The sequence below is a fragment of the Oncorhynchus keta genome, unplaced genomic scaffold (assembly GCF_023373465.1).
Source record: "Oncorhynchus keta strain PuntledgeMale-10-30-2019 unplaced genomic scaffold, Oket_V2 Un_contig_6620_pilon_pilon, whole genome shotgun sequence".
Lineage (NCBI taxonomy): Eukaryota > Metazoa > Chordata > Actinopteri > Salmoniformes > Salmonidae > Oncorhynchus > Oncorhynchus keta.
This window is the reverse complement of record NW_026288961.1, coordinates 77,512-91,240: the sequence shown is the minus strand read 5'-3', so window position 1 is coordinate 91,240 and position 13,729 is coordinate 77,512. Positions and strand designations below refer to the sequence as shown.

Genomic DNA, 13,729 nt, shown 5'->3' with positions numbered 1-13,729 from the left:
CATGATACTGTATTCACTAACAAGTCAAACTGGGTCCAAGAGTCACATGATACTGTATTCACTAACAAGTCAAACTGGGTCCAAGAGACACATTATACTGTATTCACGAACAAGTCAAACTGGGTCCAAGAGTCACATGATACTGTATTCACTAACAAGTCAAACTGGGTCCAAGAGTCACATGATACTGTATTCACTAACAAGTCAAACTGGGTCCAAGAGACACATGATACTGTATTCACTAACAAGTCAAACTGGGTCCAAGAGTCACATGATACTGTATTCACTAACAAGTCAAACTGGGTCCAAGAGTCACATGATACTGTATTCACTAACAAGTCAAACTGGGTCCAAGAGACACATGATACTGTATTCACTAACAAGTCAAACTGGGTCCAAGATTCAAATACTATATTCCTCACTAACAAGGGAGATGTGCTGTGCTGCCTCTGTGGCCAATACTTAAGATAATCAATCTCTCTCTCTCTCACTCATCCAAACATTCAGACATGTAATATACGATCTGTATCCTGACGAGAGGGTGTGTAAAACAGAGATGCCTTTCATTTGTTGGTAACGGTGCTGAAGTGATTGAAATAAACAGGAAACTTCAACCGATTAGACTGATCAACTCCTTTATGTAGCCTTCACTTAAATCATGACAACTGTTCCTTGTGCTGAGAGAAGAACCATCTTCAATACATTATGAAAGCTTGGTTGCCTCACTCTCTCGTTGGTTCACTGAGAGAAGAACCGTCTTCAATACATTATGAAAGCTTGGTTGCCTCTCTCTCTCTCGTTGGTTCACTGAGAGAAGAACTGTCTTCAATACATTATGAAAGCTTGGTTGCCTCTCTCTCTCTCGTTGGTTCACTGAGAGAAGAACTGTCTTCAATACATTATGAAAGCTTGGTTGCCTCTCTCTCTCTCGTTGGTTCACTGAGAGAAGAACCGTCTTCAATACATTATGAAAGCTTGGTTGCCTCTCTCTCTCTCGTTGGTTCACTGAGAGAAGAACCGTCTTCAATACATTATGAAAGCTTGGTTGCCTCTCTCTCTCTCTCTCTCTCGTTGGTTCACTGAGAGAAGAACCGTCTTCAATACATTATGAAAGCTTGGTTGCCTCTCTCTCTCTCGTTGGTTCACTGAGAGAAGAACTGTCTTCAATACATTATGAAAGCTTGGTTGCCTCTCTCTCTCGTTGGTTCACTGAGAGAAGAACTGTCTTCAATACATTATGAAAGCTTGGCTGCCTCTCGCTCGTTTGACAGTAGCTACATATTCCCAGCTCAGTGTAATTATAATTCCAGAGCTACATATGAGTGCACTCCTCTGGATGTCTTGGGCCAAAAGGACAACCCAAGTCATCCAAGCATTACATTCCTCGCTGCCTATGAAAGCTTTCTATAGGCCTTCTGTGAATCTGTGAAATTACAAAACTGCAAACCTTCTGTCAAATGAAGTAATTACATGATTATGTAAAAGGTCTGTTGTTTGAGAAATCATAGACGAATCCGTAATGTAGCGATATGAATACGTACTCAGAATACAATACTTATCTGTAATGTAACGATATGAATACGTACTCAGAATACAATACTTATCTGTAATGTAACGATATGAATACGTACTCAGAATACAATACTTATCTGTAATGTAACGATATGAATACGTACTCAGAATACAATCCATATCTGTAATGTTACGATATGAATACGTACTCAGAATACAATACTTATCTGTAATGTAACGATATGAATACGTACTCAGAATACAATCCATATCTGTAATGTTACGATATGAATACGTACTCAGAATACAATACTTATCTGTAATGTAACGATATGAATACGTACTCAGAATACAATACTTATCTGTAATGTAACACCATCAGGAAGTATTCACACCCTTTGATTTAAACATTTTGTTGTATTACTGCCTGAATTGAAAATGTATTAAATATATATATTTTATACATAATAGCCCATCATGAACAAAGTGAAAACATGTTTTTAAGAAATGTTTACACATTTATTGAAAATGAAATACAGACATGAGTCAATACATGTTAGAATCACCATTGGCTGTGATTACAGCAGCGAGTCTTTCTGGGAGAGATTACAGCTGTGAGACTAAGAGCTTTGCACACCTGGATTGTGCAATATTTGCACATTTTTATTTTTACAATTCTTCAAGCTCTGTTAAATTGGTTGCTGATCATTGCTGGAGAGCCATTTTCAAGTTTTGCCATAGTTTTTCAAGCCGATTTAAGTCAAAACTGTAACTAGGCTACTCAACGTTGTCTCGGTAAGCAACTCCAATGTATATTTGGCCTTGTGTTTCAGGTTGTTGTCCAGCTGAAAGGTTCATTTGTCTTCCAGTGTCTGGTGGAAAGCAGACTGAACAAGATTTTCTTCTAGGATTTTGCCTGTACTAAGCTCTATTCTTTTTGGGGGTTTTATACTAAAAGATTCATACACATAACCTGATGCAGTCACCACCATGCTTGAGAAAATGTTTTGCTGTTTTACTTTACTTTTTTGCAAACAGGAAGCATGTGTTGTAACATTTTTAATCTGTACAGGCTTCTTTCTTTTCACTCTGTCATTTAGGTTAGTATTGGTGGAGTAATAACTACAATGTTGTTGATCCATCCTCAGGTTTCTCCATTAAACTCAGTAACTGTTCTAAAGTGGTGAAATCCCTGAGCCGTTTCCTTCCTCTCAGGCAACTGAGTTAGGAAGGATGTCTGTATCTTTGGAGTGACTGGGTGTATTATGTGACACGTGAAGCACATTTTCACTCCTTAACATATGTAGGCTTGCCAGAACAAAGGGACTGAATCCTTCTTTTTTTAACCTTTATTTAACCAGGCAAGTCAGTTAAGAACAAATTCTTATTTTCAATAACGGCCTAGGAACAGTGGGTTAACTGCCTGTTCAGGGGCACAACGACAGATTTGTACCTTGTCAGCTCGGGGATTTGAACATGAAACCTTTCGGTTACTAGTCCAACGCACTAACCACTAGGCTACCCTACCCATTCTGGACTCAAGACATTTCAGCTTTTCATTTGTAGAAATGTCAAAAAAACATAATTGTTGTTTGACATTATGGAGTATTGTGTGCAGGCCAAAGACACAAACTCTAAATGTAATCCATTTTAAATTCACGCTGTAACAACAAAATGTGGGAAAAGTCAAGGGGAGTGAACACTTCCTGAAGCCATAAGTCTGGTCACTATTCTATTAGCTAATTACTCTGTCACGTGATACACTAGATTGACCTCAATGACACAAACACACACACACACTCTTTGTAGTTAATTACTCGTTTACTTTTGGACTTTGACTTTTAACATTCTAATTAGTTGTTTTCATTATGCACAAGCTCATATTTCAGAGGTCGCAAAAGAACAAAAACAACAGCCGACCGGTATGTTTGTTGGTGGTTGATTTTGACAAAATCTAAAATCATTAGAATTTCAGTTGGTGCAACCCCCCAGTGTGGGTTAATGATAGCCACGACTTCAACTCCACTAGACCACTATATCCAACCTCTCACCCTGTGAGCCACCTGCACCAGCTCAGAGCTTCTTTCCTTTCAGCCTCTCTGATGGGGGTTTATTTAGTCTTGACTAAAAACAGTCAACTGCTGATACACAAATACAGTGATATGGTCTATACATGCATTTAGGATTTTGGGTGAAGAGGCGTCTGACAGCGGTAGACATTACAACTCCAACTTCTCTGAAGTACTGTATCCCCACATCTCTCCCTCTGAGTCACCTTACAACTCCAACTTCTCTGAAGTACTGTATCCCCACATCTCTCCCTCTGAGTCACCTTACAACTCCAACTTCTCTGAAGTACTGTATCCCCACATCTCTCCCTCTGAGTCACCTTACAACTCCAACTTCTCTAAGTACTGTATCCCCACATCTCTCCCTCTGAGTCACCTTACAACTCCAACTTCTCTGAAGTACTGTATCCCCACATCTCTCCCTCTGAGCCACCTTACAACTTACATCCCCAACTCCCTCTCTGAAGTACTGTATCCCCACATCTCTCCCTCTGAGTCACCTTACAACTCCAACTTCTCTGAAGTACTGTATCCCCACATCTCTCCCTCTGAGTCACCTTACAACTCCAACTTCTCTGAAGTACTGTATCCCCACATCTCTCCCTCTGAGTCACCTTACAACTCCAACTTCTCTGAAGTACTGTATCCCCACATCTCTCCCTCTGAGCCACCTTACAACTCCAACTTCTCTGAAGTACTGTATCCCCACATCTCTCCCTCTGAGTCACCTTACAACTCCAACTTCTCTGAAGTACTGTATCCCCACATCTCTCCCTCTGAGTCACCTTACAACTGTATCCACATCTCTTCTCTGAGTTAACTGTATCCCCACATCTCTCCCTCTGACTCCAACTTCTCTAAGTACTGTATCCTCATCTCTCCCTCTGAGCCACCTTACAACTTTCTCTGAAGAACAAAACAACTGTATGTATCCCCACATCTCTCCCTCTGAGTCACCTTACAACTCCAAAATTCTCTGAAGTACTGTATCCCCACATCTCTCCCTCTGAGTCACCTTACAACTCCAACTTCTCTAAGTACTGTATCCCCACATCTCTCCCTCTGAGCCACCTTACAACTCCAGCTTCTCTGAAGTACTGTATCCCCACATCTCTCCCTCTGATGTCACTATTTAGTCTTACAACTCCAACTTCTCTGACAGTACTGTATCCCCATCTCTCCCTCTGAGTCACCTTACAACTCCAACTTCTCTGAAGTACTGTATCCCCACATCTCTCCCTCTGAGTCACCTTACAACTCCAACTTCTCTGAAGTACTGTATCCCCACATCTCTCCCTCTGAGTCACCTTACAACTCCAACTTCTCTAAGTACTGTATCCCCACATCTCTCCCTCTGAGTCACCTTACAACTCCAACTTCTCTGAAGTACTGTATCCCCACATCTCTCCCTCTGAGCCACCTTACAACTCCAACTTCTCTGAAGTACTGTATCCCCACATCTCTCCTCTGAACCTTACAACTCCAACTTCTCTGAAGTACTGTATCCCCACATCTCTCCCTCTGAGTCACCTTACAACTCCAACTTCTCTGAAGTACTGTATCCCCACATCTCTCCCTCTGAGTCACCTTACAACTCCAACTTCTCTGAAGTACTGTATCCCCACATCTCTCCCTCTGAGCCACCTTACAACTCCAACTTCTCTGAAGTACTGTATCCCCACATCTCTCCCTCTGAGTCACCTTACAACTCCAACTTCTCTGAAGTACTGTATCCCCACATCTCTCCCTCTGAGTCACCTTACAACTCCAACTTCTCTGAAGTACTGTATCCCCACATCTCTCCCTCTGAGTCACCTTACAACTCCAACTTCTCTGAAGTACTGTATCCCCACATCTCTCCCTCTGAGTCATCAACCCAACTTCTCTGAAGTACTGTATCCCCACATCTCTCCCTCTGAGTCACCTTACAACTCCAACTTCTCTGAAGTACTGTATCCCCACATCTCTCCCTCTGAGTCACCTTACAACTCCAACTTCTCTGAAGTACTGTATCCCCACATCTCTCCCTCTGAGCACCTTACAACTCCAACTTCTCTGAGTACTGTATCCCCACATCTCTCCCTCTGAGTCACCTTACAACTCCAACTTCTCTGAAGTACTGTATCCCCACATCTCTCCCTCTGAGTCACCTTACAACTCCAACTTCTCTGAAGTACTGTATCCCCACATCTCTCCCTCTGAGTCACCTTACAACTCTGAAGTACTGTAACATCTCTCCTCTGAAGTACTGTATCCCCACATCTCTCCCTCTGAGTCACCTTACAACTCCACCTTCTCTGAAGTACTGTATCCCCACATCTCTCCCTCTGAGTCACCTTACAACTCCAACTTCTCTGAAGTACTGTATCCCCACATCTCTCCCTCTGAGTCACCTTACAACTCCAACTTCTCTGAAGTACTGTATCCCCACATCTCTCCCTCTGAGTCACCTTACAACTCCAACTTCTCTGAAGTACTGTATCCCCACATCTCTCCCTCTGAGTCACCTTACAACTCCAACTTCTCTGAAGTACTGTATCCCCACATCTCTCCCTCTGAGTCACCTTACAACTCCAACTTCTCTGAAGTACTGTATCCCCACATCTGAGCCACCTTCGTCCCTGAGCACTTCCTCCCAAACGTGGAAAACACAGGGACTGATTTAGACCCACCAGGTGGGTGCAATTCATTATCAGGTAGAACAGAAAACCCTGCAGGCTCCGGATCTCATAGGGTAAGAGTTGAATACCCCTGCCCTATATAGTGCACTACTTTTGATAAGGCTCTCTGTCTAATGTAGTGCACTACATAAGGAATAGGGTGCCATTTGGGAAACATCCACTATCTAAGACAGGCCCGCTCTGCCTCGAGCATTAGGCAGGATGAATAAATGCATGTGATCCAGCTCGCTGGAATAGGAATGATGCATATTCCCGTTTGTGTCTGCATGGCTGACTTCACCGTAGTAACTGTTGAGGAGGCTAGGAGGCCATGTAATCCATCAGTAAATGCTTGTCCTTGACATTAATTCATCCTGGTTGAATAATGAATGATACCAAAGAAGGTCTTGTGTACCACTGTTGGACATGAGGATAACTCGCCTCTACACCACCATCTCTTTGTCTGTGTCCAAAATGCCACCCCAGTCCTTATTTATAGTGCAATACTTTTGACCAAGGCCCATGGTAGAAAGTAGTGCACTAAATAGGGAATAGGGTGCCATTTGGGATGTAGTCCTTTTGTGAGATATTAAACATTGATCATATATTCTAATGTGTTTATAATTATATAATAATAATAATTATTATTATATATTACACGCTTCCTTTTTTATCCCGAGTCTTCTTTCCTCTGATGGACTGGTAGGGCTCTACGTATGGAAAGAATATAGCATCTCGCTGTACTGCTAGAGATAGTCCTCGTGTGTGTGTGTGTGTGTGGCAGTCTTACCTTGAGGTGCGTCGGCATCGCAGGTCTTGGTAGTCCAAGTGGTATTATTCCCTGGTGGCATCGGGCTCTGACCAAACACACACACACAAAAAGAGGCATGTTTCTCTTCTCGATAGCAAACAAAAGTATCCAGTACTGTTTGTTTGCTATAATATGAAGGATGTGCACTTAAACTAACTAAGCATACACAGTTTTCCATTCAACTCAACTGCAATCCAGAAAATAAAACATGTATGGTCATCATTGTATTCCACCAAGGTGTGTAGCTAAGGCAGCTAAGGTAGCTAATGAGGCTAATGTGGCTAATGAGCCTAAGACAGCTAATGTAGCTAATGTGGCTAATGAGGCTAAGGCAGCTAATGTAGCTAATGTGGCTAATGAGGCTAATGTAGCTAATGAGGCTAAGGCAGCTAATGTAGTTAATGCACTAATGTAGTTAATGTAGCTAATGAGGCTAAGGCAGCTAATGCACTAATGCAACTAATGTAGCTAATACAATAACTGTTCGTTATCATAATTTGTTGTGCTGCCATTTACATTTAAAAGCACATGTTTATCCTTCAACCAATCATGAACCAAAGCCTTTAGGAGGATTCAGGAGGTTGGAACCCTCACTCCTTTAGGAGGATTCAGGAGGATGGAACCCTCACTCCTTTAGGAGGATTCAGGAGGATGGAACCCTCACTCCTTTAGGAGGTTTCAGGAGGATGGAACCCTCACTCCTTTAGGAGGTTTCAGGAGGATGGAACCCTCACTTCAATAGGAGGATTCAGGAGGATGGAACCCTCACTCCTTTAGGAGGATTCAGGAGGTTGGAACCCTAACTCATTTAGGAGGATTCAGGAGGATGGAACCCTCACTCCTTTAGGAGGATTCAGGAGGATGGAACCCTCACTCCTTTAGGAGGATTCAGGAGGATGGAACCCTCACTCCTTTAGGAGGATTCAGGAGGATGGAACCCTCACTCCTTTAGGAGGTTTCAGGAGGATGGAACCCTCACTCCTTTAGGAGGATTCAGGAGGATGGAACTCTCACTCCTTTAGGAGGATTCAGGAGGATGGAACTCTCACTCCTTTAGGAGGATTCAGGAGGATGGAACCCTCACTCCTTTAGGAGGATTCAGGAGGATGGAACCCTCACTCCTTTAGGAGGATTCAGGAGGATGGAACCCTCACTCCTTTAGGAGGATTCAGGAGGATGGAACTCTCACTCCTTTAGGAGGTTTCAGGAGGATGGAACCCTCACTCCTTTAGGAGGATGGAACCCTCACTCCTTCAGGAGGATGGAACCCTCACTCCTTCAGGAAGATGGAACCCTCACTCCTTCAGGAGGATGGAACCCTCACTCCTTCAGGAGGATGGAACCCTCACTCCTTCAGGAGGATGGAACCCTCACTCCTTCAGGAGGATGGAACCCTCACTCCTTCAGGAGGATGGAACCCTCACTCCTTCAGGAGGATGGAACCCTCACTCCTTCAGGAGGATGGAACCCTCACTCCTTCAGGAGGATTCAGGAGGATGGAACCCTCACTCCTTCAGGAGGATTCAGGAGGATGGAACCCTCACTCCTTCAGGAGGATTCAGGAGGATGGAACCCTCACTCCTTTAGGAGGATTCAGGAGGATGGAACCCTCACTCCTTCAGGAGGATGGAACCCTCACTCCTTCAGGAGGATGGAACCCTCACTCCTTCAGGAGGATGGAACCCTCACTCCTTCAGGAGGATTCAGGAGGATGGAACCCTCACTCCTTCAGTTTGTTAGATATAATCCACCCAAATTGACAGTGAGACCCAAATGGAAGAATGTTAGAGCAGAGTTTAACATATAAATTCCCCGGTTCACTGTTCCAATGGATCAGAAGGAGACAATGGTATTAAGGATAGAGAGAGAGATGATGAATGAGGCTGGGTATAGGGGTGAACAGTATTGGTGTGTGTTTGTGATGTGGATTTACACTCATTAAAATATCTTTGCTTAGAGTTCTAACATTATTAATGACTTGCTTTTTTACACAAGATATGACCCCTCCCCCCCAGAACATATCAAGATTGTTTCAAGGACAGCTTTTTTCCATCTGCCGAACATTGTCCCCCCCACACATACACCCACCCCCACCCCCTTCCCAGACACCCCCACCCCAGATCCCCAAACACACCCCCACCCCTCCGCAGTCCCCCCTCCCCAGACCCCCCACACACACACACCCCATCCCCAGACACACCCAGCCCTCCCCCACACACCCAGCCTGGGGTCACCTGCAGCAGATAGTTCTGGCTCCCGTACATGACGTACTGCGGGGCCAGGCTGTAGATCATGAAGCTGGTGTGAAGGACAATCAGCAGTAGAATCATGCAGAGGAAGAGGAGGGCCTGGGGACGGGTTCTCTTGGGTCTGATCTTGTACAGCTGTCAGACAACACAGTTCAGTTAGATTAGTCGGTCTGCTGTCAGACAACACAGTTCAGTTAGATTAGTCGGTCTGCTGTCAGACAACACAGTTCAGTTAGATTAGTCGGTCTGCTGTCAGACAACACAGTTCAGTTAGATTAGTCGGTCTGCTGTCAGACAACACAGTTCAGTTAGATTAGTCGGTCTGCTGTCAGACAACACAGTTCAGTTAGATTAGTCGGTCTGCTGTCAGACAACACAGTTCAGTTAGATTAGTCGGTCTGCTGTCAGACAACACAGTTCAGTTAGATTAGTCGGTCTGCTGTCAGACAACACAGTTCAGTTAGATTAGTCGGTCTGCTGTCAGACAACACAGTTCAGTTAGATTAGTCGGTTAGTCGGTCTGCTGTCAGACAACACAGTTCAGTTCATGATTACCGTCAGTTAGATGTGTTTCTGTACAGCACTTTGAGATATCAGCTGATGTACGAAGGGCTATATAAATACATTTGATTTGATCATCATGGAGAAACAGCGAAAGCAGGTTCATCTACCACACACAGATGTAGCAATGAGATGAGACATAATGATACAAATCTTCTATTATGTGAATTATTGTGAATACTTTATGAACGGGCAAGTGTGTGTGTGTGTGTGTGTGTGTGTGTGTGTGTGTGTGTGTGTGTGTGTGTGTGTGTGTGTGTGTGTGTGTGTGTGTGTGGTGTGTGTGTGTGTGTGTGTGTGTGTGTGTGTGTGTGTGTGTGTGTGTGTGTGTGTGTGTGTGTGTGTGTGTGTGTGTGTGTGTGTGTGTGTGTGTGTGTGTGTGTGTGTGTGTGTGTGTGTGTGTGTGTGTGTGTGTGTGTGTGTGTGTGTGTGTGTGTGTGTGTGTGTGTGTGTGTGTGTGTGTGCGCGCCTTGATGTGTGTGTGCGCCTTGGTGTGTGTGTGGAGCTGTCCTGACCCGTATCCAGAAGAACCAGATGCCCAAGTTCCTGATGCCGGCCATGGAGGTGAACACAAAGTACATGGTGATGACAGTGATCAGGACATAATCCAACGGGAACACCTGGGAGACATCAGGTCAAAGGTTAGAGACACAGAGAGAGAGAGAGAGACAGAGAGAGAGACAGACAGACACACAGAGAAAGAGAGACACACAGAGAAAGAGAGAGAGACAGAGAGAGAGACAGGGAGAGAGACAGAGGGCGTGAGAGATACAGTGTGATAGCTCCCAACTCATTCCTTTTTAACAGGGAATCATTCCAATATCCACACACACACAGAGAGCTGTGTTAAGATGGGGCAATTAGCATCAGTAGTCTGCTGGTCTGTAACACTCTGTCCTGGTAGTAGTCTGCTGTACTGTAACATTCTGTGCTGGTAGTAGTCTGCTGTACTGTAACACTCTGTCCTGGGAGTAGTCTGCTGTACTGTAACACTCTGTCCTGGTAGTAGTCTGCTGGTCTGTAACACTCTGTCCTGGTAGTTGTCTGCTGGTCTGTAACACTCTGTCCTGGTAGTAGTCTGCCGTACTGTAACACTCTGTCCTGGTAGTTGTCTGCTGTACTGTAACACTCTGTCCTGGTAGTAGTCTGATATACTGTAACACTCTGTCCTGGTAGTAGTCTGCTGGTCTGCAACACTCTGTCCTGGTAGTAGTCTGCTGGTCTGCAACACTCTGTCCTGGTAGTAGTCTGATATACTGTAACACTCTGTCCTGGTAGTAGTCTGCAACACTCTGTCCTGGTAGTAGTCTGCTGTACTGTAACACTCTGTCCTGGTAGTTGCCTGCTGGTCTGTAACACTCTGTCCTGGTAGTAGTCTGATATACTGTAACACTCTGTCCTGGTAGTAGTCTGATATACTGTAACACTCTGTCCTGGTAGTAGTCTGCAACACTCTGTCCTGGTAGTAGTCTGCTGTACTGTAACACTCTGTCCTGGTAGTAGTCTGCTGGTCTGTAACACTCTGTCCTGGCAGTAGTCTGCTGTACTGTAACACTCTGTCCTGGTAGTAGTCTGCTGGTCTGTAACACTCTGTCCTGGCAGTAGTCTGCCGTACTGTAACACTCTGTCCTGGTAGTAGTCTGATATACTGTAACACTCTGTCCTGGTAGTAGTCTGCTGGTCTGTAACACTCTGTCCTGGCAGTAGTCTGCTGTACTGTAACACTCTGTCCTGGTAGTAGTCTGCTGTACTGTAACACTCTGTCCTGGTAGTAGTCTGCTGGTCTGTAACACTCTGTCCTGGTAGTAGTCTGCTGGTCTGTAACACTCTGTCCTGGTAGTAGTCTGCTGGTCTGTAACACTCTGTCCTGGTAGTAGTCTGCTGTACTGTAACACTCTGTCCTGGTAGTAGTCTGCTGGTCTGTAACACTCTGTCCTGGTAGTAGTCTGCTGTACTGTAACACTCTGTCCTGGTAGTAGTCTGCTGGTCTGTAACACTCTGTCCTGGCAGTAGTCTGCTGTACTGTAACACTCTGTCCTGGTAGTAGTCTGCTGTACTGTAACACTCTGTCCTGGTAGTAGTCTGCTGGTCTGTAACACTCTGTCCTGATAGTAGTCTGCTGGTCTGTAACACTCTGTCCTGGTAGTAGTCTGCCGTACTGTAACACTCTGTCCTGGTAGTTGTCTGCCGTACTGTAACACTCTGTCCTGGTAGTAGTCTGCTGGTCTGTAACACTCTGTCCTGGTAGTAGTCTGCTGTACTGTAACACTCTGTCCTGGTAGTAGTCTGCTGGTCTGTAACACTCTGTCCTGGTAGTAGTCTGCTGTACTGTAACACTCTGTCCTGGTAGTAGTCTGCTGTACTGTAACACTCTGTCCTGGTAGTAGTCTGCTGGTCTGTAACACTCTGTCCTGGTAGTAGTCTGCTGTACTGTAACACTCTGTCCTGGTAGTAGTCTGCTGGTCTGTAACACTCTGTCCTGGTAGTAGTCTGCTGTACTGTAACACTCTGTCCTGGTAGTAGTCTGCTGTACTGTAACACTCTGTCCTGGTAGTAGTCTGCTGGTCTGTAACACTCTGTCCTGGTAGTAGTCTGCTGGTCTGTAACACTCTGTCCTGGTAGTAGTCTGCCGTACTGTAACACTCTGTCCTGGTAGTAGTCTGCTGGTCTGTAACACTCTGTCCTGGTAGTAGTCTGCTGTACTGTAACACTCTGTCCTGGTAGTTGTCTGCTGGTCTGTAACACTCTGTCCTGGTAGTAGTCTGCTGTACTGTAACACTCTGTCCTGGTAGTAGTCTGCTGGTCTGTAACACTCTGTCCTGGTAGTAGTCTGCTGGTCTGTAACACTCTGTCCTGGTAGTAGTCTGCCGTACTGTAACACTCTGTCCTGGTAGTAGTCTGCTGGTCTGTAACACTCTGTCCTGGTAGTAGTCTGCTGTACTGTAACACTCTGTCCTGGTAGTAGTCTGCTGGTCTGTAACACTCTGTCCTGATAGTAGTCTGCTGGTCTGTAACACTCTGTCCTGGTAGTTGTCCGCCGTACTGTAACACTCTGTCCTGGTAGTAGTCTGCTGGTCTGTAACACTCTGTCCTGGTAGTAGTCTGCTGTACTGTAACACTCTGTCCTGGTAGTTGTCTGCTGGTCTGTAACAATCTGTCCTGGTAGTAGTCTGCTATACTGTAACACTCTGTCCTGGTAGTAGTCTGCTGTACTGTAACACTCTGTCCTGGTAGTAGTCTGCTGGTCTGTAACACTCTGTCCTGGTAGTAGTCTGCTATACTGTAACACTCTGTCCTGGTAGTAGTCTGCTGTACTGTAACACTCTGTCCTGGTAGTAGTCTGCTATACTGTAACACTCTGTCCTGGTAGTAGTCTGCTATACTGTAACACTCTGTCCTGGTAGTAGTCTGCTGGTCTGTAACACTCTGTCCTGGTAGTTGTCTGCTGGTCTGTAACAATCTGTCCTGGTAGTAGTCTGCTATACTGTAACACTCTGTCCTGGTAGTAGTCTGCTGTACTGTAACACTCTGTCCTGGTAGTAGTCTGCCGTACTGTAACACTCTGTCCTGGTAGTTGTCTGCCGTACTGTAACACTCTGTCCTGGTAGTAGTCTGCTGGTCTGTAACACTCTGTCCTGGTAGTAGTCTGCTGTACTGTAACACTATGTCCTGGTAGTTGTCTGCTGGTCTGTAACACTCTGTCCTGGTAGTAGTCTGCTATACTGTAACACTCTGTCCTGGTAGTAGTCTGCTGTACTGTAACACTCTGTCCTGGTAGTAGTCTGCTGGTCTGTAACACTCTGTCCTGGTAGTAGTCTGCTATACTGTAACACTCTGTCCTGGTAGTAGTCTGCCGTACTGTAACAC

At 45.0% G+C, this 13,729-nt stretch overlaps 2 protein-coding genes across 31 annotated transcripts in view; both read right to left on the bottom strand.

The window, feature by feature from the left end:
• lmbrd1 (LMBR1 domain containing 1) overlaps positions 1-13,729 on the bottom strand; it is a gene marked incomplete at its 5' end in the record, with an annotated part of 117,548 nt that overhangs the window by 38,730 nt on the left and 65,089 nt on the right. The window contains 3 exon segments of the mRNA XM_052511287.1: positions 7,032-7,098; positions 9,287-9,436; positions 10,378-10,482. Coding sequence (XP_052367247.1) covers positions 7,032-7,098; positions 9,287-9,436; positions 10,378-10,482 — 322 coding nt within the window.
• On the bottom strand, positions 2,072-6,974 carry LOC118383754 (uncharacterized). 30 transcript variants are annotated; one of them, XM_052511264.1, is made up of 6 exons: positions 5,874-6,974; positions 5,055-5,409; positions 4,775-4,888; positions 4,253-4,366; positions 4,082-4,195; positions 2,072-3,901 (listed from the first exon to the last, which is right to left on the bottom strand). In XM_052511264.1, the coding sequence occupies exons 1-6, from the start codon at positions 6,269-6,271 to the stop codon at positions 3,692-3,694; spliced, it is 1,305 nt and encodes a 434-aa protein (XP_052367224.1). In that variant the 5' UTR covers positions 6,272-6,974; the 3' UTR covers positions 2,072-3,691. The 30 variants fall into 30 exon arrangements, 26 of the variants coding, with proteins under 26 accessions (XP_052367224.1, XP_052367225.1, XP_052367222.1 ...); XM_052511265.1 differs by having other exon boundaries at positions 4,082-4,366; positions 5,055-5,168; positions 5,226-5,409; XM_052511262.1 differs by lacking the exon at positions 4,775-4,888 and adding an exon at positions 4,945-5,001 and having other exon boundaries at positions 4,082-4,366.